This window comes from Sitophilus oryzae, unplaced genomic scaffold, assembly GCF_002938485.1.
Source record: "Sitophilus oryzae breed Bouriz unplaced genomic scaffold, Soryzae_2.0 scaffold_489_pilon_pilon, whole genome shotgun sequence".
NCBI lineage: Eukaryota > Metazoa > Arthropoda > Insecta > Coleoptera > Curculionidae > Sitophilus > Sitophilus oryzae.
Window position 1 is genome coordinate 87677 of NW_022147072.1, and position 24301 is coordinate 111977.

A 24301-nucleotide genomic window follows, 5' to 3' on the forward strand; every position below is an offset into this window, starting at 1 on the left:
GTGAAATAAATAAATAAAATTATTTTTTCGAAATTTTGGAGAAGAGGTAAGGACTAGAGAAAAAAAGTCCAAATAGGAGTTGTAGAGTGTCCAATTCTAGATAAAAATGGTCTCTATACTTTTTTGCTCAAATCAAAATTAATCGAGATAGGGTGGCTTAAATCTAGGGGACAGCTTTTATTGAAATATTTATTCCTTAGTCTTTAGAGTTCGTCCTCACCGTTTCTCCGAAATTTGGAAACACACACTTTATTTATATTTTTCACCCCTTTTTGGGGTGAATTTAAAAAAAAAATCTTAATTGAAATTTATAATTTTCCAAACAAATTGAATAAAAATGTTGAATATATGAATTTTTCAGCAACTTAGTTTTGTTATAGTTTTTTTTAAATTTCTACTATCATCCTCTAGCTTCTAGCCACCCTATCTCGGTTAATTTTGATCTGAGAAAAAAAAGTAAAGAGATCATTTCTATGTAAAATATGACGCTCCACAACTCTTATTTGTGAAATATTTATTTAATAACGAATTGTGAAATATTTATTTAATTCACCCCTTCTCGGGGGTGAATTTAAAAAAATATTTCACAATTCGTTTTTAGATCTTTTAAAATAACTTATATCAGTTAGTTATTAAGTTATTCAATTTGTCAACTTTAATCTTTACTGCCTGTAAACACTTAATGCTGTTGGGCTATTTCAAGTGCGCGTGAGTTCAATCTAAATGTATGTCATAAAACAAAGTTTTGGTTGGATTAAAAATACTATTTTTGGATAATAATATAATGCTAAATAAGCGTTTTCTGTGGGCGCCCAACGTGGGGCGCCATTTTGTAGCATTAGGAAGTTGAAAAAAAGATGGCATATTTTTTATAAGAATTTTCTTTTGGAAAAATATTAAAACAGCTAACACTATGCGACGGAGCTGTTCGCCGGTAGGCAATGGGTCGTAAGCTAGTGGAAATTAAACTGTATACTCTCTTACGTCTTTATAAGATACAGGGCGCCACTCAGTTTTCCATTTATTAATTTCGAAAACTAAGTTGAAAACTGAGAAATCAACTCAGAATATAGGTATTACTTATTTTAGGAATTACACAAATGAAACGCTGAGATACAAATTGGCAAAATGCCAACAAACGCCGATAGCTCCATCAGGTTCAGCCTTTAGCCACCAATATGGCGATAAAAGTAGGCACGAGGTATGACTATATACCGTCAGAAATAAAGCGACCAATGAACTTGAAAAATCGCGCCAGAAATAAACTTCAAGAAAAAATAAAAGATAATAACAATACTTAGAACGCCATCTTGGTGCGAGGACAAACTTAAATTATTTAAATAAAATAATTTCTGTCATTTATATTAATTATGTGAATTCTAAATAAAATGCTACAAGCTCTGCAGCACTGCAGCCCATTTGAATCTGCCGCCCCTGATAGTGATAACCTACTCTCCCGGTTCCTGTCTCGCTCCATTCCCGCTGGGCCAAAGATATGCTGCGGTAGCTTAATTTTTTAAAAGGGTCTGAACCCCTTTACAATTTCGTTCTATCTACGGTGCCGTTTCATTACCAGTCCAAACTAGTTATGAGAGAGGAATATTCTTTTGTTTCGCCAATGAAACGAGCTGCTTGTTCTGAATTTGCTTTGAGACTGTCTTGAATTCAAATAGCTATTCTTGATCCAGATAAAAGAAAGTTTTGAAACAAAATCTTTAAAACAATTTTACTACTTTAAATTTGGCGTTTATAGAAAAAATTACAATTTTGTGGGCAATCCTTATTTATGTACGAGTATATTATTAAAATGCCCACTAAGATATTTCCAAAAGAGAAAAGCCGTTTAAATAATTTAATTATATTAACCTATTCATTCATATCCATCAATTTCCTAGTTAATAATAATACTATTATACAATCAGACGGTAAAATATTATTGAAAATTCTAATTAAGTTACTTCTCCCATTCTTTTAAGGTGTTACAGATTCCGTGGGTCCTTAATTCAAAATACACGATAAAACACTTAACTAACTTTTCGAGTGTTCAAGCAGTAAGAATACAAATTCTATTATTAATTTTAAAATTTAAAAATCAAAAATTAATGAAAGAAGGTTAATGCAGATTGTGAAATTAAGGTACTATGATTATAATCTAATATCGGTATGGGTATCGATACTTCTAGTATTTTCGTATCCCTACTGACAACTTTTTTAGCTCTAATAAAAATTTCAAGCGTGTTAACACGTGTTACCTAATGTGTACACCCATTCCCACGTCGCAACACGTGGGATAGCGTGGCATCACGTCGGGTGTTGGCTAATGTGGTCCCGGCTTAATTCTTTTTTAGCTAACATAAGCATTAAGCCGGGACCCCATTAGCCAACACCCAACGCGATGCCATGCGATGCCGCTCTATCCCACGTGTTGCGACGTGGGAATGGGTGTACACATTATGTAACACGTGTTAACACGCCTGAAATTTTTATTAGAGTTAAAAACGTTATCAGTAGGGTTACGAAAATACTAGAAGTATCGATACACATACCGATATTAGATTATAATCATAATATCAGTACACCAGTATATTCAGAATTGAATATCGATATTATTAAATCAATCTTTTGAGGATCAATCTTTTGTTGCCGATTTTTTCTGGACCTATCTTGTTATATCCGATGTTGAATCGATTTAAAATATCGATTTATTTTATTTTTGGGACATCCCTACATCAATTACAAAAGTAGATAGCTGTGGGACTAGAGAGGCAAGCAAGGAACAACACGCCGTTAACACACGTCGCGTCTGGGACCGACAAATCGACCATCACACGTATCATAGCGTGTTATAGCGTCGGATGGCGTGGCGTGTTGCCTAGTGTGTACGCAATACATGTAATTAAATGGAAAAACATACGCACTGATCTACATGACGTGAGGTAGCATGGCATCGCGTGGCGTAGCGTGTTGGCTAATGGGGTCCGGGCATTATTGTTTACTTACTTTATTTTTAGTGTATTCCTAGTTAGTCAGAGCTCTGTGTTCGAGCAGTTACCATCTATTTTGTATTGTTAAGTTTAATTAAGTAATAAATAATTTTTTTTAAAACAGTTTGTTCAATTATTAAAAATTGAGTAGTGTATATTTTATAACACCTCTATTTTATATAGACCATTTTACCTCGAGTACACAACGTCATTCCCTCTACGTATTTGTCGAAACTAAAAAGAAAAGTCAACTATCGATAAAAGCATTTCAACAAGATGAGAGACGTTTCTAGAAAATTACCAGAACCAATTTAAGTTGTGAATGCAAAAACTTTTCTAGATGTATGCAAGGAGAAAGAAATTTTACATATACGGAATATATGTTTCACTTTATATAAGTTTAAATTTAATGAAATTATACCATACGATCGAAAATAACGGCGTCAATGACGGCTGGTAAATGACAATCGATGATAATTTTCTAGCGAGGTCAAGCCCTAGACGTCATTTACTTGTACTCCTCTTGATTTTTTAATAAATTGTAATTTATTTTTATATTGAGTTAAAATTATTTTTAAAGAAAAAAATATATCTTTTTGGAAATAGATTTGTGTGTCTGGAAACGTTCTATCCATTTTTAATGTTTCAATAATTAGTATTAGTTTTTTTATGTCAATTTTTTGTAAATGAGGTCTAGAGATTGACCTCGCCAAAATAATTATCAATTGTCATTCCCCAGCCGTTTTTTTTTTTCGTTCACACGGTATAATTATATATATTGAACACGTAATTGTATATTATATATTTATTATTAATATTGTAACAGATTTATTTAATTAAAACCTTTTAAAGAATTAGGAATTAATACTTGTTCCTCAAACACAGTTGTGAGGTTTATTGCTCTCTTCTGACTAGTGATGGGAATACCGGTTCCACAAGAGTCGCGTTACAATAGCGACCGTTCCAGAAAAATACCGCGGCAAAATACCGCGATTTTGTAATCGAGGTTCCAACTTCCTAAGTGTCGCGGTCCTCGCTTTTGTAGTATTTCTGGCATTGGTACCTACTTTTATTTTATACTATCTACCTAGTCCCATAAACCACTGTCAAAAAAAAATCTTTATTGGTGACCAGTTTCGGCAATTCCAGCCATCATCAGACCTTAAAAATAGATATAAATAATAAAACTTATATAAATGTATAAAAGCAAATAACATTTTCACTTTATTTTATTTGCTTTTACGTTTTATCTTTCAAACAACGCTATTTTATACCATGCTTAGTACATACCAAAAATCGTTATTTCAAAAGTAACGTAGCGACGGGAGCACCAACACCAATAGTAACCGACCCAATCGCTACAGGCGAAAACGAAACCCTAAAAGCGCTCCAGCGACTGCTGGAACGAAGTAAACCGCCTCCGAGGTCGAGCGTTGATAGCCAGTTACAGCAGTTACTTCTGTTCGCGACAGGGAACTAAAACTCTAGGAGCACGACGGCTGGAGCGAAGTAGGCCGCCGCGCCGCCGAGGTCGAGCGTAGATGCCCAGTTACAGCAGTTACGCGACAGGGAATTACAACTCTAGGAGCGCGACGGCTGGAGCGAACACGTCGCCGCCCATCGCCATCGAGATCGTCCGACGCTACGTACAGTTCCAGTAACTATTGAAGGCGACCGACGAAATCGCGACGGATGGTTCAAGCTAAATTCAAGAGCGATTATAAATAATTTATTTGCAAATTATAAATAATTTATAATTTTGTCGTCATTATCATCGTCGTTCTTCAGTAACAGATTCCCCATTCGTTGTGGAGCGCGACATGGCGTTACAAAAAAATACCGCTCCAAAATCGCGTTACTCAAATACCGACACATCACTACTTCTGATCCAAAAAAGTAACATAAGTAAATAAACCAGGATTCTTAAATTTAAACAGGCTATCAAAAATGTCCAAAAGGCTGGAAAAATATGCATGTAAACCATACTGGCTCATAAACTATTCCAACAAAACCAAATGCTGGTCCTATACAAAAATCATGAACTTGATAGTAAGCCATTGTTTTAATATGGAAAAAGTCACGTTCTTAGACCTCCTTAGGGTTAAAATTTTTAATTTTCTTCTTCTTTGTCAGCCAATACATATAAACAAAATTTATTTTTGAAAGAAAAAAAAATGGTTTCAATCATATATAAAAATAAATACATCCTTTATATCTTGATTTTCAACTTGATTATTATTAATAATAGACTATATGATCGTAAATAAATATCACTAAACAGAATGTACAAATCGTGTTATTGATTTAACACTACTCAAATTTGTTGTTCCCGGACTTTGTGTTTGTTCCTGACAAATATTAAATTTCTTGTGAAATATTTCAATTACTGGAGATGATGGCTAAAGGTCGACAAAATAAAGCAAAATTGAATGGATCAGCTCTTTTCATCTCCCTCCCATCTTATTATTTAATTTATAATGAAAATCTATATTTATACTCTTTGTTGTGCTTCTATATTTTAGAGGAGAACACAAGAATATATAAGGTGACTCAGTGTGCTGAAAAAGTTCCTTTTATACAAAATGGCGTTATTCGTAGTTATTATATGTCTGGAAACGTTCTAACTATTTTATAATCTTTCTATAATTAGTGTTAATTTTTGAAGTTTTATGTCAAATGTCTAAAGACTGACGTTGCCAAACTTATCATCGACTTTCATTCCCCAGCCATCTTTGACTTTTTTTTGAACATACAATAAAAAGTAAAAATCTGCTTCAAAAAGGTCAATATATACAGGGTTGCGCACCTCATTCGCCTCGGTTGATTATACGAAACCGGAAAGATGTAGAAACAACAAAATATTTTATGGGTATATGTGGGAAGACAATGTGCATAATTTAAAATTATTTTAAAGTGTACAGGGTATGTCGGAACTAAGATCCACACCAAAGTTATATTTTTTTCTTATGGAACACCCGGTATTTGATTTAATATTTGGATCATTGGACACAAAATAAGGCATTTATTATAAGGGTTAAATATGTTTACAAACTTTGCTTTTTGAGATATTTAAAGATATTTAAATATACATGCTATAATAAAAAATATTTTCAACATCCTGCTTTTCAGAATTAATTTTTGTGCTGACTTTTTAGAAATTCCTATTTGGATATCTCATAAGCCCATGAGGCCAAGAAGCAATTTTCCTCACAAAATAGATATGTTACAAAATCACTAGTAACATATCCATTCGTTCCGCAAGCAGATACTGCTTTATTTTTCTTGATAAAATAATGAATACTTACTTATTAAACTATTGTAGGTAAATTTAATAAAACTGTTTTAAATTTAAAAAATTATGTCCATAATCTAATGATTTTGAAAATAGTTACTGTCACTACCAGCCATCTTGATTGCTAAAAATCAGAGGTAGATAGGTATAGGAAACCCTAATATAGTTTGAAAGAGCATTTAAATCTGCTTCGATTTGTTTAAAAAAATACAGGGTATTTCATTTGAAATAAGAAAGTTTTATATAAAATAAATCCTTAAAATAGATCAGCAATTTTTGGTACCTCTGTATAAATTTAAGGAAGCAATAACATTTTTCAGTAAAGTTTACTTCTCTACCTTTAAACTCAGCACAAGAATTAATTCTGAAAAGTAATGTACAGGGTGTTAATAATCTATTCTATATTGTAGCATGATTTTAAACATTTTTAACACTTATAATAAATGCTTTTTTTGGGCCCAAGAATTCAAAATTGAAATAAAATACCGGATGTCCCATATAAAAAAATTATAACTTTGGTATGCATCTTAGCTCTGAACACTGTATATTTCAAAATAATTTTAAATTGTGCACATTGCCTCCCCACATACACCCATAAGGTATTTTATTTCTATATCTTTCCGTTTTCGTATAATCACCCGAGGCGAATGAGGTGCGCCACCCTGTATAGTAAAAAAATATTCTCACAATCTTATACAAAATGCATGAACATAGATTCATATCATGAATAAAAATTAAGTTGAATTTATAAACGTGTCAACTTAAAATCAGTTTAATAATTATTATTGTATTTATTTATGTCCTAACTTTTCTTTTCTTTGCCCTGTTTATTACATTCCTTAACGCATTATACATTATCTAAAAAGTACTATAATTTAAAAAATTAATAGATAACAATTAATATAATAGCAAAACACAAACTACCTACCTACTTTTATTCCAAAAATTAAGTTAACTCTTCAGCAAAATTTTAAGTTTCTAAAAACAAATGAATGACAAAATATCAATGAAACTTTAAGTAAACAAACATGCAGCTTGCCAAAAAAAGTAAACAGCAAATACTATAATGTGATGAAAACATCTAATTACATAGTTAAAAATAGAAGTAAATTTGTTCATGTTTTGAAACCTTGAACAAAATCTTTTATAAAACAAAGGTGCAACGATATAAATAGATTAAATAGAAAGGTGCTTAGCTGTCTCAAGATACAAGATAAATACAGAATAAAAATATACAAAAATTATTTTGAGGAATAAACTATCAACTTTTAAATAATATAAAGTCTGTCCAATATCTCTTATCTATGTGGCCAACAAAAGTTTCCATGACAGTGACAGTTGTCTTTTGTCATATTTATTCAGAGGCAAATCGTATTTCTTGTCATTTTTTGGACGTCTTCTGTAGAAATATTCCATAACTCCTTGGAAAATAAATTGATATTTGAGGCTACCAGCGCAAAAACGGCCTAATCCACAAACTCGCATATTTGAGCTGAATGATATTTATTTTATTAAATTAATTTTGTTTCTAAATAAAAATTTAAAGCTACAAAATTTGCTTCATTAATAGTTTTCATGCAATTATTAATATTGGCCTACTAACTTTGTAAACAAATTCATAAAGAAAAACGGCATTCCGCATTTTTTAATAATCAACATTTATTATACATATACAGACAAGGTGAGTTTCCTACGATGTTCTCTATGGGTATCTCGGAAACTACTGAATATAGAGAGTCGGTTAAATAGGGAAAGAATTGCAGTTTTGTGGGGTCATAAATATGCGCCTTTCAGATTTTTAAAAAAGTTCATGGCTTACTAGATATTTCGAAAAAAAACAAATTTTGGCTATTTTAAAAATTGTCCCTAATTCCATTATAAGCTATTTTAGAAAAAGAGTTTTCAGATAAAAGTTGTAGATAATCACATCCTTAATGAGTCTGTATTCTCCGATTTTTTCTAAAGCCTGTCATTTTTGACATATGATACAAACATATGTTTTTTTTTAAATGGACACCATAGTTGGCCATGACGTCATAAAAAGCGCCATTTTTAATCTTTTCAGCGATATAAGCTATAATATGTTTTTTTTTTCACACAATTACTGAGTTATAGCTAATTCTTATCTTTCTTGACTAATTTCACTTAGTTAGCCATGGAAACAAGTTCAATCGTTGTTGCTCTCAGAAATGTGAAACTGTCACATCCAAACTTTATAAATTAAAATAAACAAAAATTGTAAATATGAATTGTTCAATGAAGAAAAGAGTGTAGGAGTATTGGTTCAACTTTTCTTGGCCATACAGTTTCGAGGATATGTTAACCGGTGAACGTTACTTACGTTTTTTAGAGAACGGGTTTCAAGACATGATAGAAAAGTTCAATTTTGATACTCGGGCATTAATAGAATGGTTCCAACATGACTTTCATTATGACACCCCCCCCCCTCCACAATGAAAGAAGTGTTAAAAATTATTTATATCATAATTATGTAGATGGATAGAAAGAGGTGGACCAATTGCATGGGCCTCCTCGATCACCTGACATATCCATTTTAGATTTTTTTATGCAGTATGGTTAACAACAAGGTTTACAAAAGAACTTATGAATTAAGAGAGGCACTCGAAGCACTTGAAAAAAAAACGTTTTATAGCTTAAATCGCTGAAAAGCTTAAAAATGACGCTTTTTATGAAGGCATGGCCAACTATGGTTTCCATTTAAAAAAATATATGTTTGTGTTATATATCAAAAATAACAGGTTTTAGAAAAAATCGGAGGACACAAACTCATTAAGGATGTGATTATCTACAACTTTTATCTGAAAACCTGTCTAAAATAGATTATAATGGAATTAGGGACAATTTTTAAAATAGCCAAAATTTGATTTTTTCGAAATATCTAGTAAGCCAAGAACTTTTTCAAAAATCTGAAAGGCGCATATTTATGATCCCACAAAACTGTAATTCTTTCCCCATTTAACCGACTCTCTATCTCCAGTAGTTTCCGAGATACCCATAGAGAACATCATAGGAAACTCACCCTGTATACTTATGTATAAATTTTAGTTCATTAGGTCTTTAGGCAAAATATAGAAAATATCAAAATATTGTTCGAAAATTAAACTAGTAGCTTGTCACTGAACTTTATTCCAAATTTTCTGTTTTTTTTTTGGGGGGGGGGTTAGGCCGTTTTTGGGCTGGTAGCCTCATTGATACTCTTTTAATATTCCATTTTATTGATTGTTTTATTGTTTACGTTTTATTCTTTAAAATTGCATATTTTTTCACTACAAAACACCTATAAATGTACCTACTTCATAACTAAGCTATAATAAATATGCCTGCATTCAATATTAATAAAATTATCTAAGAGTATACGACATTTATTATAACTTTAAAATAAATATTTCAAGCAATTTTATTTTCTATCAATTCTTTCTTATTATATTATTTATATGCATCCACAGATTCATTGTGTAAATAGGTACATGTTCGTGCATTCAATAGCATTAAATCGTAGTTCAAATAGCTCATGACATCTAGCACAGGTTGAGGCTTTCTTTGTTGACCTTTCAGTGAATATCAAATATTCGCTCCATGCTAGTTTGTAAAACAAAGGGTTTGGTATTATTTTATCAAACAAATCTTCTTTGCTGGTTTTATTGCGAAAAGGAAACGTATTTTTGAATTTAAAATTAAAAAGATTCTAAAATTGTTATAATATACTATACTATAAAGTAACATCAGTGGCAAGGTCTAAAGTTGGTAATGAAAACATAAATTTTGCGAGACGCCTTTGACATTTTCCGGCTATGTTACGGTTAAGGTCCGATGTCCGGTTAAAGTCGACATTACCCGGTTAATCTTGAGAATAACAGACAAAAAAACAACCAAAAACATAACCTAACCCAAAGTTAATGTCGACATTAACCGAGCATCGGACTTTAACTGTAATATTCTATACTAATATATAAAATTCTTAAGTGACTGACTCATACTAATATATAAAACTAGCGTGTACCAGCGACTTCGTTCGCGTCGAATTAATCATTTGTAATGATTTGTGATGATAAAGCAAAGCAAGAATTTCCATTAACATACAAACTGGATAAAATTTTGCAGTTGAATGAGAAAAAACAGTATGGCGATATTATTATATAACTTGGTAATATTTGGGTAGTTTCATCTCGTTGGAATTTGACTTTCGAAAAATCCGTTTGCCAAAAATAAGCTTTTCACGTCAAGCAGTTTAAGCAGAATCGTGGTTAATCAATTACTCAACTTTTTGGAACACCCTGTATCATTTTTTAAAAAAATTCAAAATATGTAAAAAACAAAATAAATTATGCTTGTCCAAGCGTTTTCCCAACAGACTAACCGTTTTTTAAATAATAAATATTGTAATATTTGAGGGGCGTTTTTACTCTATTGGAAATTGAGATTCGAGAAACCCCTCCTTATCGAACCTCTACACCCCACAGTCAATCCGTTTGCCAAAAATCAGCTTTAAACGTCAAGCAGTTTAAGCAGAATCGTGATTACTCAATGGTCATATTTTATGAAACACCCGGTATACATTTATAAAAAATCTTAAAATATGTAAAACAACAAAATAAAATATACGTGTTTAAGAGTTTTTCCGAAAAACTCGCCGGTTTTTAAATAAAAAATATTCTAATATTTGAGGGATAGTTTCACCCCCTTGGAATTCGAGTTTCGGAAAATCCCTTCTTATCGAACCTCTAAGGATTTTATATATTGGTATAGATTCTTAAGTGACTGACTCACTGATTAATCACGATCCTGCTCAAACCACTCAAATTAAGAAGCTCAATTTTAGCATACAGGTTGATTCTAGGGTGTAGAGGTTCGATAAGAAAGGATTTTTCGAAATTCCAGTTCCAAGGGGGTGAAACCACCCCTCAAATATTACAATATTTTTTATTTAAAAAACAAGTTTCCGAAAAAACGCTTAAACACGTATATTTTATTTTGTTTTTTTACATATTTTAAGATTTTTTAAAAATGTATACAGGGTGTTTCGAAAAATCTGGTCATTGATTAATCACGATCCTGCTTACAGCGCTTGACGTAAAAAGCTGATTTTTGGAAAACGGATTGACTTTAGGGCGTAGAGGTTCGATAAGAAGGGATTTTTCGAAACTCGAATTCTAAGGGGGTGAAACCACCCCTCAAATATTAAAATAATTTTTATTTAAAATCCGGTTAGTCTTTCGAGAAAACGCTTGGACACGCATAATTTATTTTGCCTTTTTTACATTTTTTGAATTTTTTTAAAAAATCATACATTGTGTTCTAAAAAGTTGGGTAATTTATTAACCACGATTCTGCTTAAACTGCTTGACGTGAAAAGCTTATTTTTGGCAAACGGATTTTTCGAAAGTCAAATTCCAATGGGATGAAACTACCTCTCAAATATTACCAAGTTATATAATAATATCGCCATATTATTTTTTTCTCATGCAGACATAAATGTGAGAAAATTTTATTCAGTTTGTATGTTAATGGAAATTCTTGCTTTGCTTTATCATCACCATTACAAATGATTAATTCGACGCGAACGAAGTCACGGGTACACGCTATTTTGATCATATAACTCAATTTTTACATAGACAACAAAAGCCACTTTCCTAATAATTAATTAATTATTTTTTTATAATCAATTAGTTACAATATAAAATTGATGCTTCAAAAATATTTTTATAAAGTTAATACTAATGTGAATTAATTCTTTAAGGAGAGCATAAAATATTACTACATCATATTAATATATGAAAACAAAATGTCCCCGGATTGTCAATACAAGAGGCAAAACTTCTCCGCAATTTCATGAATTGAATGAGCGATTTTAAGAAATGAAAGGTCAAGACAAACGGAAAGAAGCCGAGACAACCGGAGATAAGCCGAGGCGAGACAAAGTTAGGCGAGAAAACACGACCTCGGACTGTTTCCTCATTAGTGTTTATAAGAAAATCCGCAAGAAATTAAAGCTTCATTCAGAACTAGCAAAAACTTTTAAGAAGATATATACGAGTACCTATCATTCCTATTACATTAAATTTTCTTTTTTACTTCTTATGTACTTTTTATAATTATTTTTTTATTAATAAAAAATAACCATATTATGTGAATAATGACCATGAGTAAGCGCTATAAAATTTTAGAAAAAATTGAAAATCCCCAAAATAATTCTTGTCCAGCCGCAGCCAACAATCTTCGCAAAGAGAAAAATGCAAAAAGAAAAAAACAATATGAAAAGAGAATAAAATTGGAAACAGCTATTACCTAAATGCTTGAGCACCTCGGGATTGCAAACTATTTACAATGAAATAAAAATACAGGTTAAAATACATTCAATATGATTTTATGGGTAAGTATTTGTTACCGATCAAAAATATAGCATTCTAAATTTTATGCGAAACAACTCAACTCCTATAGATCATACCAAATAAACTTTTAATTAAGTGATTAAGCTTGACCGGCACGGCGTTGCCAACAATTTTCTTTTAATTAAAATATTTTAGAAAACAAAAATCAATTAAATATAAATATACAGTGTGGTCCGAATTGTATTCCGGAAACTTCGGCAGCATATTCTGCAGATTAAAATAAGTAAAAAAGTTGTTATAAATATATGTCCTAAAATGCTTAGTTTCGGAGATACAGGGTGTAGAAATTTCATTTTTATTTCGATTTTTTCCAAATAATTTAAGAAGTCACGTCAATATTTGGATGAAAATTGGTGTCTGGCAGTTTTTGGACATGAGAAATTTGATTTTCATGTCAATATGACTCCTACTTGTAGAGGGCGCCACCTACATATGCTTTAACTGGTTTGAAGAGTAATAACTTTTCATCCATACCTGTATAAAACTACTGAGTAAAGAAATATACATTCACAACTTTTTTTACATAAAAAAGGTCTCTTGGTAAAAATCGCTACAAGTAATGGTTCTCGAGATATTTGAAATTGAAATTATCAATACCTGTCATCATTGACAAATTAAACATGCGTTGACCAAATAGTTATTAGACTGAAATCTTAAATTTGAAATCTTTTTGTGTCAAAAGTTCAACAGAAACTGTTTAATCATCATTTTTTCGCAGAAAAATTTATGATTAATTTAAAAAAATAAAAATGTATTATTTCAGTCAAATAACTATATTCAACGCGTGTGCTTATTTTTTGTCAATAATGTATTGACCATTTCCATTTTAAATATCTTGAGAACGGTTTCTTGTAGGGATTTTTACCAAGAGACATTTTTTATGTAAAAAGTCATGGAAATGTATATTTTTTTAGTCAGTAGTTTTATACAGGTACCGTCGAAAAGTTATTACTCTACAAAACAGTCAAAACGCATGTAACAACGCCCCCTACAAATAGGAGTCATTTTGACATCAAAATCAAATTACTCGTATCACAAAACTCCGAGACACCATTTGATCCAGATATTGACGTTACTTCAGAAAAAATCGAAATAAAAATGAAACTTCTACACCCTGTATCTCCGAAACTAAGCATTTTAGGACATACATTTATACGAACTTTTTTACTTATTTTTATCTGCAGAATATGCTGCCGAAGTTTCCGAAATACAGTTCGGACCACCCTGTATAAACAGTTATTATTTACATCAACAAAACTCACCTCCAAGTGTCAGTTGCAAGTCAAAAGGCGTAAAGGGCCATTATTACCGCTTTCCCGTTCAAAATACTCTAATAAGGTTGCAATGAGTTTTTTTGTAACCGCTGTTAAGCTACTTTGCCATCTTGTACAGGGTGAGTCAACGATAGAGCGATTGTCCATTATCTCATTTGTTTCGAGGTTTACAAAAAAAAAAATATATAAAAGTTGTAGGGAAGATTAAGATACACATTTTAAAATTATTATAGAGTATACAAGGTGCTTCAAAAAAGTATGGCGGATATAACATATGTTTTTTTTAAATGCAACACCCTATTTTTTATTTTATTTTTAGATTCTGCGTAAAATTCCATAACTTTTTTACATATAATGTTATATAACTAAAGTTAATAGTTTTTGTAATATTTCAATTTGTTTAAACAAATGTTAAATTGCAGTGTGGTAAAAAATTGTCATTGTTTCTGAAGTTGGCCATTGTTTCTGAAGTTGGAGTACCAAAAAGTTGGTAGGAGAGTTTTATAGAGATGAGAAAAATTATATATAAAAAGATATTTTAGTTAAATGATACAGGGTGTAAAATATATTTATGAATTTCAACTACTTAAAATTAAAAAATCTCAAATTTTTTAAATGGGACACCTTATATATTATCATTTTTTCTGATAGATTTTACAAAACTCTTCAACTTTTATTAAGTATGTTATATACCTATTTTTAATAGTTTGCGATTTATTCCAATTTTTTCTATTTTTACCCATATTTTTAATACAATTACCCTATAAAATCATAGTTACCATGACAAAACAAACTATTTATTACTTATCTTTAACAAGTAGCTTAATAATTAGTTACAATTGCTGGTATTAGTTAAAATTAATTAACTTTATTCAAATAAACTAAAATCACAGTCGTGAATTTCTTGGTGTATTTATTCCTATATTATGTAAGAGGAGACTTGAACTTTCCGGCGCGCGTCGCGTCGGGCCGAATAGCCACAGATTAAGGTAATACTAGATTATCTAATTGTTGAAGACTACTGATATATGAATTTTCTTCGACATACAGTAAAGTTTTTTGCTCGTAGTAATTCTGGTTTATAATTCATTTGGTAAAGCCAATATTACTACTGCCGCGAAACCGTCTCATTACACACTGAAGATGTTTTCTAGATAATCTACATCTATTTTTATACTACTTAGCAAAGTACTCTATAATATATAGTACTGAACTAAAAAATATATTTTTCTTGGCTTGTTTGTGTATATCAGTCACTTTGACTAATTCATTTAGGGAAAATCTGTAACTATTATCTCTACAATTTATACTTATTACAAAAAATTAAACGTTATGATGTTATAGCGTAATTGTATTAAAAATAAGGGTAAAATAGAAAAAATTGGAATAAATCGCAAACTATTAAAAATAGGTATATGACATACTTAATAAAAGTTGAAGAGTTTTGTAAAATATATCAGAAAAAATGATAATATATAGGGTGTCCCATTTAAAAAATTTGAAATTTCTTAATTTTAAGTATGTAGTTGAAATTCATAAATATATTTTGAACGCCCTGTAGCATCTAACTAAAATATCTTGACATAGGTCTTTTTCTATATCTCTATAAAATTCTCCTACCAAATTTTAGTTCTCCAACTTCAGAAACAATGCCATCACTGACAATTTTTTATCGCACTGCAATCTAACATTTGTTTAAACAAATTTAAATATTACAAAAACTATTAATTTTAGGTATATAACATTATACAGTGTGTCAATTTTAAAACTTCCCACCCTTAATATCATTCTTGCAGTTAAAAATATGAAAAATCGGAAAGACACGTCAATTTTATTAGTAAGGGGGACACTCTAAATGAATATTTTTGGTCTTTTTCTTTCAACCTCTTAGGAGGGGTAGATGTCACCCTTGCAATCTTAAATGGGAATGGGGGTCAAGTGGCACATCGTTTTAAAGGACATTTAATTCTCTTTTCAGCGATATCCTACTTTGTTGCTTTTTGTCTAGAGATTTAGAAGATTAGGTGGCAACATGGACCATTACATTTTTTAGGGGGTCAAAATTCGAAATACTAATAAACAGAAAACATCATAAACATTAACGTTTTCTTTCTCAAATTCGAATGCAACCTCTAATCAGTTTCACAGGAGGAATTGTTAACATTCCAGCAGGACGGTGCTCCAGTTCGTTATTTTTTTCCGGTCCGACAGTGGTTAAACGAGAGATTTGCAGGTACATGGATTGGCAGAAGGGGACCAATTGAATGGCTTTCAAGATCACTTGACTTTTTTTTTTGGGGGGGGGGGGATATGTTAAATCCATTGCTTATAAAACACAATCTACTGATATTGATTATCTTAAAAGGCGAATTACAGCAGAATGCCAGTCAAATCCCGGTGAAATTTTCCGAAATGTTAGGGAGGTGTTTGAAAACAGACTTTATTACTGTTTACGGGAAAATGGACAACATTTTGAACAACTTATAAGATAGGGCGTAAGTGGTGTAACCTAATCTTCTAATCATTTGTACTACAAGGAGATCATTGCAATAACTTTTGTGTAAACACTAACCTGAAAACCAAAATCTGGCACGTTTAATTGTTTCTGCACCTTTGAAACGCGATTATTCGGAAACCTCTGGATAAAAAGCAATAAAGTAGGATACCACTGAAAAGAGAATTAAACACCCTTTAAAACGATGTGCCACTTGATACCCATTCCCATTTAACAATTGTAAAGGTGATATCTACCCCTCTGGGCAACGGCCTAACTACGTCGAAACACCGGTTCCCATTAGAACACCGAAGTTAAGCGACGTAAGGCGATGCTAGTGGATGGACGGGTGACCGGTTCGAAACTTTGCATCGTGCTGTTGTCCAAAAAAGGGAAAAGTTTAAAATCTACTGATACACACTGCTCATTCACGCCGGTTCAAGGGCGGATGAGATCGGATATCTCGTGAGAAAGAGTTAATTTAGACACTTCCTAAGTCGGTAGGCCATTGGAGGACCGCGGTTCGGATTCCGCGTAAACAAGTAGGTCCCGTCCAGTTTAGCCATTGCAGCAGAAAGGAGACGTTAACTTGAACCTCACACATCTACCCCTTTTAGGGGGTTGAAAAAAAAAGGCTAAAAATATTCATTTTAAGTGTCCCACTTACAAATAAAATTGACGTGTCTTTCCAATTTTTCATATTTTTAACTGCAAGAAAGATATTAAAGGTGGGAAGTTTTAAAATTGACACACTGTATATAAAAAAGTTATGGAATTGTACGCAGAATCTAAAAATTAAATAAAAAATAGGGTATTCCATTTAAAAAAACATGTTATATTCGCCACACTTTTTTGGAGCACCCTGTATACTATATAACAATTTTAAAATGTGTACCTTAACCGTCCCTATAGCTTTTATATTTAATATTTTTTTGTAAACCCTGAAACAAATGAGATAATGGACTTTACTCTATCGTTGACTCACCCTGTACACTTCGCACTACAAACGCAAAAGAACAATTTTCGATTGCAAGTTCTGCTGGTAAAAAAATTTAAGCACGCAATTATACAACACAATTCACTTAAACCAAAACTCGTAATACAAAACTAAAGTGTCAACACGAATGAAAATGTCCAGAAATAAATAAATATATGTGACAACTTGACATTTTTAACAACAGAGCTACCCCCTGAATCGCCAGCAAGAATATATCCATGGTTGGCAACAATGAATTTAATAATAGCGCCCTCGATGACGTAACTAAAAGTCTAGTTGGTTTCGATAGTAGGTATGTATAATATGAATACTCTCATAAAACAATAAAAAATAAATAATCGTATTGGCTTGATCTTACTATTGCATAAATTCAAAATAGCTTTATTTTTGATCGGCGTCTAAAGTGTGTGAAGCTGAAGTGGTACAGACATTTAATTTAGTAAGAGTTATGATGCTTGAGGGGTGTTAAAAAGCACAATGAATGCGTATGAAAACAGTTTGATATGGTATTCATTCCTCAAATTAAACCATACAATAAATATTTTTATAACTGAATTACTTTATGTTTATATGTTTTATTGAGTACTATTTGTTTTCTAATATTTTAAATTGTGAAGGACAATATTTGATTACGTTACCTATGTTTGGATGTTGAAGCTTCCTACAAATTCGGGCCTCGCGTTCTAATTTCTGGAAATCTGAAATACAAAAATTTATATTAAAAGCAAAATACATGAGTTTTTAAAATTTGTTTAAACGTTAGATGTATACGAGGCCTGTCAACATATATCAAATGTCAAAATTAACTGTTATCTTTAGTTAACTTAACGCCAAAGTTTAAGACCCCCTTGTCACTAAAGTTTGAATAAAATTTGATCAAATTTAGGGCTTTGAATTGCTCAATTTGTCTTACAATGTATACAGGGTCTTTCAAAAAATATTCGTAGCTACAGGGTGTTAAAGTTATTATAATTTTCTTTAAGTACTTTTAGTGATTCGAATGAAATTTTGAGGGTAAAAGTTACTATAAGTGCAACATATTTTATTGCTGAAAAAGTGTCGAAAAATTCATCAGGGACGTGCATATGAGTTATCAATGAAATATTTAAAAAAAGCATGTGCGCCACTGACTTTTATCTTTTAATGTCAAAATTGTGTAGGCCGTTTACTGGCAATTAAAATCTCTTGATATTTTGTCGAAATCGGCCTCCTTGATGAGATAAACGCAATTTTATTAATCACAATTAAATATATATGTATGTTTAATAATAATTTATTATTAAATATTTTTACTATTAGTTATTATTACTATTAGTCCAACCTACAGCAATTTCAAATAAAAAAATAATAGTATTTAAAATAATAATTACAAAAAAACTAATTTCGAAAATTTTTAACATCCTGTAAATCTAAAACTATGCATTTCCATACCCATGTTTATAGGAACTTTTTTACATATTTTTTGATGAGGAATCAATGTGTACTTATTTAAAACTTTTGCAAGTTAATGATATTATTTTTTTAAAGGTTGCTATTAGACTTGGACTAAGGCAAATTAATAAGATTACATTTATCTTATCAAGGAGGTCGAAATCGACAAAATATCAAGAGACAACTTTTAATCGGCATTAAACTGCTTACACTATTTCGCTAACAAGAGAAAAAAACCAGTGGCGTACATGCTTTTTTTAGAAAAATATTCCTGTAATAACCCCTATGCACGTCCCTGGTGAATATGTCGACACTTTTTTAGCTTTAAAATATGTCGCATTTATGGTAACTTTTACACTCAAAATTTCATTCGAAACGCTAGAAGTACTTGGAAGAAAATCATAAAAAATTGAAAAAGATATTAAGACTTTAACACATTGTAGCTACGAAACAAAGCAGAATCGGACCTATGTTGATATGAAAAATTAATCTTATTTTTACATGAGGAATCTCGCCGCGAGAGATGGCACATGTTTTTTGAAACAACCTGTATATCTTTATACAGTCTCTAATTTATCCACTGGAAGTGAGATGTATCAACAAAATGCCGTTTTCAATCGATTATGAATTAATTTTCATTTTTTCGAATTTATGGTGTGCAAAAAAAATGTTTGTTAAAAAATATACAGATGTTTATTTTTATATTGGCTAGAATTTACATTTTTATTTATATTTTATGTTTTTTGTTATGCTACAAAGTTCGATTTACCTTGCATGCAGATACATTATTACCTACCGTATTGGAATACAAAATACCAAATTGAATTATATTTTTTTTTAAGTCAGAAATAATATTGCTGTTGATGTATTTTATAACCAAAATTCCTCGTGAACTGTAAATAAATATTCAAATGCATCGAACAAAAGCATCCATCCGAAAATTTTAGCACTGTTGGATGGAATCCTGATATAAAAAATATAGGACGGTATATTTATTTCAAATATATAAATTTTTGTTTGGATCATTATTAAAAAACAGGAATTTAATCGTTTTATAATTCAAATTACACACTTATTCAGTATTGAAATGCCTATATAAACATTAATAAAGTTTAATATATCACTGAATGAAACACGTGTGTTAAGTTAACACCACCACTTTAAAAAAATGTATGAAACTATGCGGAATAATTGCCATAAATAAGCAGTGAGAACGGAAAATTTGCCGCTCTTCGCTAAATATGTGTGTGTTTAGTGACTTACGCACCATTAAATCTTGGTGCTATTCTAATCTCCTATGCCTCAACCCATCAAAAACTAAAGTTTTGTCATATAAAAGTACCATACAACCTTTTGTACTTAATAACACCACTATTGACGTCGTGGACTCTGTGAAATTCTTAGAACTTGTAGACAACTCGTTAAAATGGGACTTTCACATCGAAGCTCTATCAAAGAAACTAAGCGCTGCCTGTTTTGCGCTAAGATCAGTTTCTAAGGAACTTAACTTATCACCCTCTAGAATAGCCTATTATGCCCTTTTTGAGTCACATCTTCGTTTGTCCTTCCATTCTGGGGTACTTGCTGCGCAACAAAATTTGATCGTATTTTCAGACTTCAAAAGAGAGCAGTTCGATATTTATTGGGACTAAACAGTAGAACTCACTGCGAGAATTTCTTTAAAAATTTCAAAATACTGACACTTCCTTCTTTATTAATTTTTGAATCCGTTTGCTTAATCCGCAAGCACATACATATCTGCTATTCCCGAAAGGTCATCTCATAACTATCCACTTAGGAATGCGGAGCACGATCTTTATCTACCAACCCCGAGCTCAGAACTAGTTAAAGGTTCAATACTGTACAATGCGAAAAAAATGTACAATCATCTGCCTTTGAATATCATATCGCTTTCATTCTTTCCCGCATTTCGCAAAGCTCAGAGATTATACTTACTGGAGAGAGCCCTATATGCGGTAAACGACTTTTTTGTTGATGTTTAATCATGAACAATTTTGAATTTTATAACTTTGATCATCTCACACACTGGTCAAAGGTCAAGTATTTAATATTTTGTAACTCTTAAAATTATATCTATTTATAATCTTTCAATTGTAAAATTTTATTGATACGCCTTTTTTTGTGTTCTGCAATTGTCTATGTATGTTCTATTTGTAATTTTAATGATTTAATTTTTTTTGAATTGTATGATTTGTATTGTATATTTTTTATTATTTGTATATTTTTTGTGCTTTTGTTTGTTTTGTAAATTATAATATTTACAAAACTAATAATAATAACTAATAATTAATTATAACAATATTTTGGCTTTTTGCACAATAAAGCGTTATTTGTTGTTTGTATGTTACACCAATGGTTTTTCTAACTTAATATTAAATTAGTACAACCACCATTGAAAATCAGTGAAAGAACATAGTTTTTTTAGGATTTTACAGTACAGGGTGGCGCCCCTCATACGACGCGGAGGCTCCAAGGAGAACGGGAGTTTATATCGAAATGAAATTTTGGGAGCACATGTAGGTTAGTTGAAAGCATTTTATAAAAATATACATATTCTACAGCGTATCCCCAAAAAAAGTTAGGCATCAAAGTTGGTTTTTTTGTAATGGAACACCCTATATATTAATTGATTTTCGGATTCTAGGAAAAAAATAAAGGTGAGTTTCATTAAAGAAGCATATGCCTAAATTGTAAGGATTGTGACATTTTGTGAAAATGTAGAATACATTTTAAATTTCAATAACAGCTATCTAAATTGTAATTTACCCTATATAACCTGATATTTAATTACAATAACCATTGTATGTTAAACCAAATTAAAATTTGTGCCGAAAAGTTATACAGGGTGAGACAAAATTAATACAGGACATTGGCCACTCTTAAAAGCAAGTTACTCGTTTATTTTAAACGGAACACCCAGTATATTATACTGGTATTCGATGGAAAATTCATATATCTTTACAATACTACTGGTTCCTTACCCCTCAGACAAAGATTTTTCTAGATATTTTCATTTTTATGATTTTGCCTAAGTAGATCTTTGCCATTTGATAAAATCTATGTGGCTGTGATATATTTTTTCATAATTTAACAAAAATTAAAGGATGTAGAGTAAAATACTCAACGGTACTAAAAAGATACACATTTTAAACATATTTTAATTATTACATAATTAAAACTAGATATAAGCGTATAATTATGACACAAAAATTAGCTGGATGAAATAAAATGACCAATATGTTTCCTTTCCTGTTCACTGCATAAAATGATTCTATTTTCAAAAGACTTTTTAAAAGGCATATGTGAAGTTCTACTTCGGAAAGCAATCACAATCATTTCTCCCATGTTGTCGACAATAGTTGGTCGAGTTTTGTAAACACTGTCTTTAATATACCCCAATAAAAAAAACTCAGGACTAGATAAATTAGGAACATTTTATACGTATAACTTTTTTTATTTTTTCAGATAGAAAGCAATATTTGGTATGTGAGTATAAGACATACTCACATACCAAATCAGGATTGATTGGCGTATTCAATTAGTTTCAATTACTTCCTGTTTCCCGGAAATTACTACAGCTTTTGATTTTTAATGGTACCCTCTAAGAGCTGACGACATGTTTAGAGTGTTCAGAGAACATATTTTAGGCAAGTTAGAATAACAAAATTAGTTATAAATTACATACGCAAAATTTAAAAATAATCATACAGAAAGTTAGGGCTTTTTGGTTTTACCTTATTAAGTAATTGTTATCAGGTAGTAATTGTTAATTTTGAAGTTTAACTTAATATAATGTCATTTTAACAGAACGTCAACGATTTCTTGTAGACGTATCTGTTTTAAAAAGTAAAGTGTTCTCGAATAGTTCAATTTAAATATTTCAAATTGTTTTTTCCTTGATTCTTTATATTTTTTTGCTTCCGACGACGGAAAGAGAAAACTTTGCGAAACGTTAAGCATTTTTTTCTTTGTTAGGCAAATTTTTATTACTGTAAACACAACTTCTGACAAGCAGCGTCCGTTTAGGTTTAACGCAGAAGTATTTACAAAAAATAACTATTTTATTTTGTAGATTTGTTCTTGCAGTGCAGTGGCGAAATACCCATAAAGGATTTTTTTGGTTAGTTGACATTGTAACGGAACAAAAATCTCCTGATTGACTAAAGAATGTTGGTACGATATTTTCATGCAAAGAACTTGAAATAATATCAATGAAATTCAAATACATATATAACTTTAAATAAAACACAAATTACCAACTTCTTGTTACACAAAACAACAAAAAGTCAGATGCTGGTACTCCAATTTATCGTTCTGTTTCAACTGTACTCAACTAAAGTTGGTAGAAGTACGTTTTGTTGCAAAAAACTTGAAGCAGCATCAATAAAATTCAAATACATTATATAACGATAAATAAAACACAAATTACCAACTTTAGTTACACAAAACAACAAAAAGTAAGCTGCTGGTGGTACCGTCTATCATTTTTCAACAAATTTATTTTACTAAAGGTGGTAGAAAAAAGTACTAATATACAGGTATGTCGTAAAACACATCTAATAATAAACTTCCCAAATATTTGAAAATAGAATAGTTCGAGATGACTGCGACTCTCGATGCATAGCAAGTGATGATATTGACGTTTTTATTATCTTTTCGTTAATTTTGACGTTTGAAATTGCCAAATTTTAAGTAGGTAGTGACATTTTCCTCTAAAACATGAATACAATAATTAATAGTAAGATCAACATTAAAAATACAAATTCAAACACTCCTCATAATTATTATAATGGCCGTGGACAAAGTATAGTATTCAACTCGCAATTTATAGCCATTATTCAGGCAGGATGACGTTTGCGTCACGAGCCGTAGGCGAGGGGCGCAAGTCACCCGGGTAGTAGCATAAATTGTTCGTTCAATAATATACTATTATTATATTATTTGGAAGATTTGAAATGGTTTAAAAATTTATTTATGGTGTTTGAAAAAATAGCATGTTCTATTAGGAGTAAAAATGACGTTTTTTTGCCTCGCCTGTATGTCAGACTCGCTAATCCTCTGTAGTATCTAAGATGAGTTACCAATAAAAGGCATCAAAATTGTCATCACTCTGTATATCAAGCGACACAGTAGTTTTAGTGAATAATACGCGATTTTACCATTTTCAATTTTTTTAGTTTGTAAATGTAGGAAATTTAGTTCTGAAAATAGTTAAATATTTTAAAAACCGCTCTAATTAGAATGTCACATCCACAGAGAAAATAAAGCGTATGTTATTAGACATTTGAAATTTGTGTGGGAACATTTTATAAGTAGTTTCATAAGTAATTCAAACTTGTTTTAGCACTAAATATGGATTTTTCTAAATCCGTTTAGAAATATCAAATGTCTACAAAAT

General features: G+C 30.9%; 1 protein-coding gene across 1 annotated transcript in view; it reads right to left on the reverse strand.

Moving 5' to 3' along the window:
- Positions 1-24301, reverse strand: part of LOC115886467 (calcium/calmodulin-dependent protein kinase type II alpha chain-like) — a 219572-nt gene that overhangs the window by 71973 nt on the left and 123298 nt on the right. The window contains exon 3 of the mRNA XM_030905628.1: positions 18090-18149. Coding sequence (XP_030761488.1) covers positions 18090-18149 — 60 coding nt within the window. The remainder of the gene's footprint in view (positions 1-18089; positions 18150-24301) is intronic.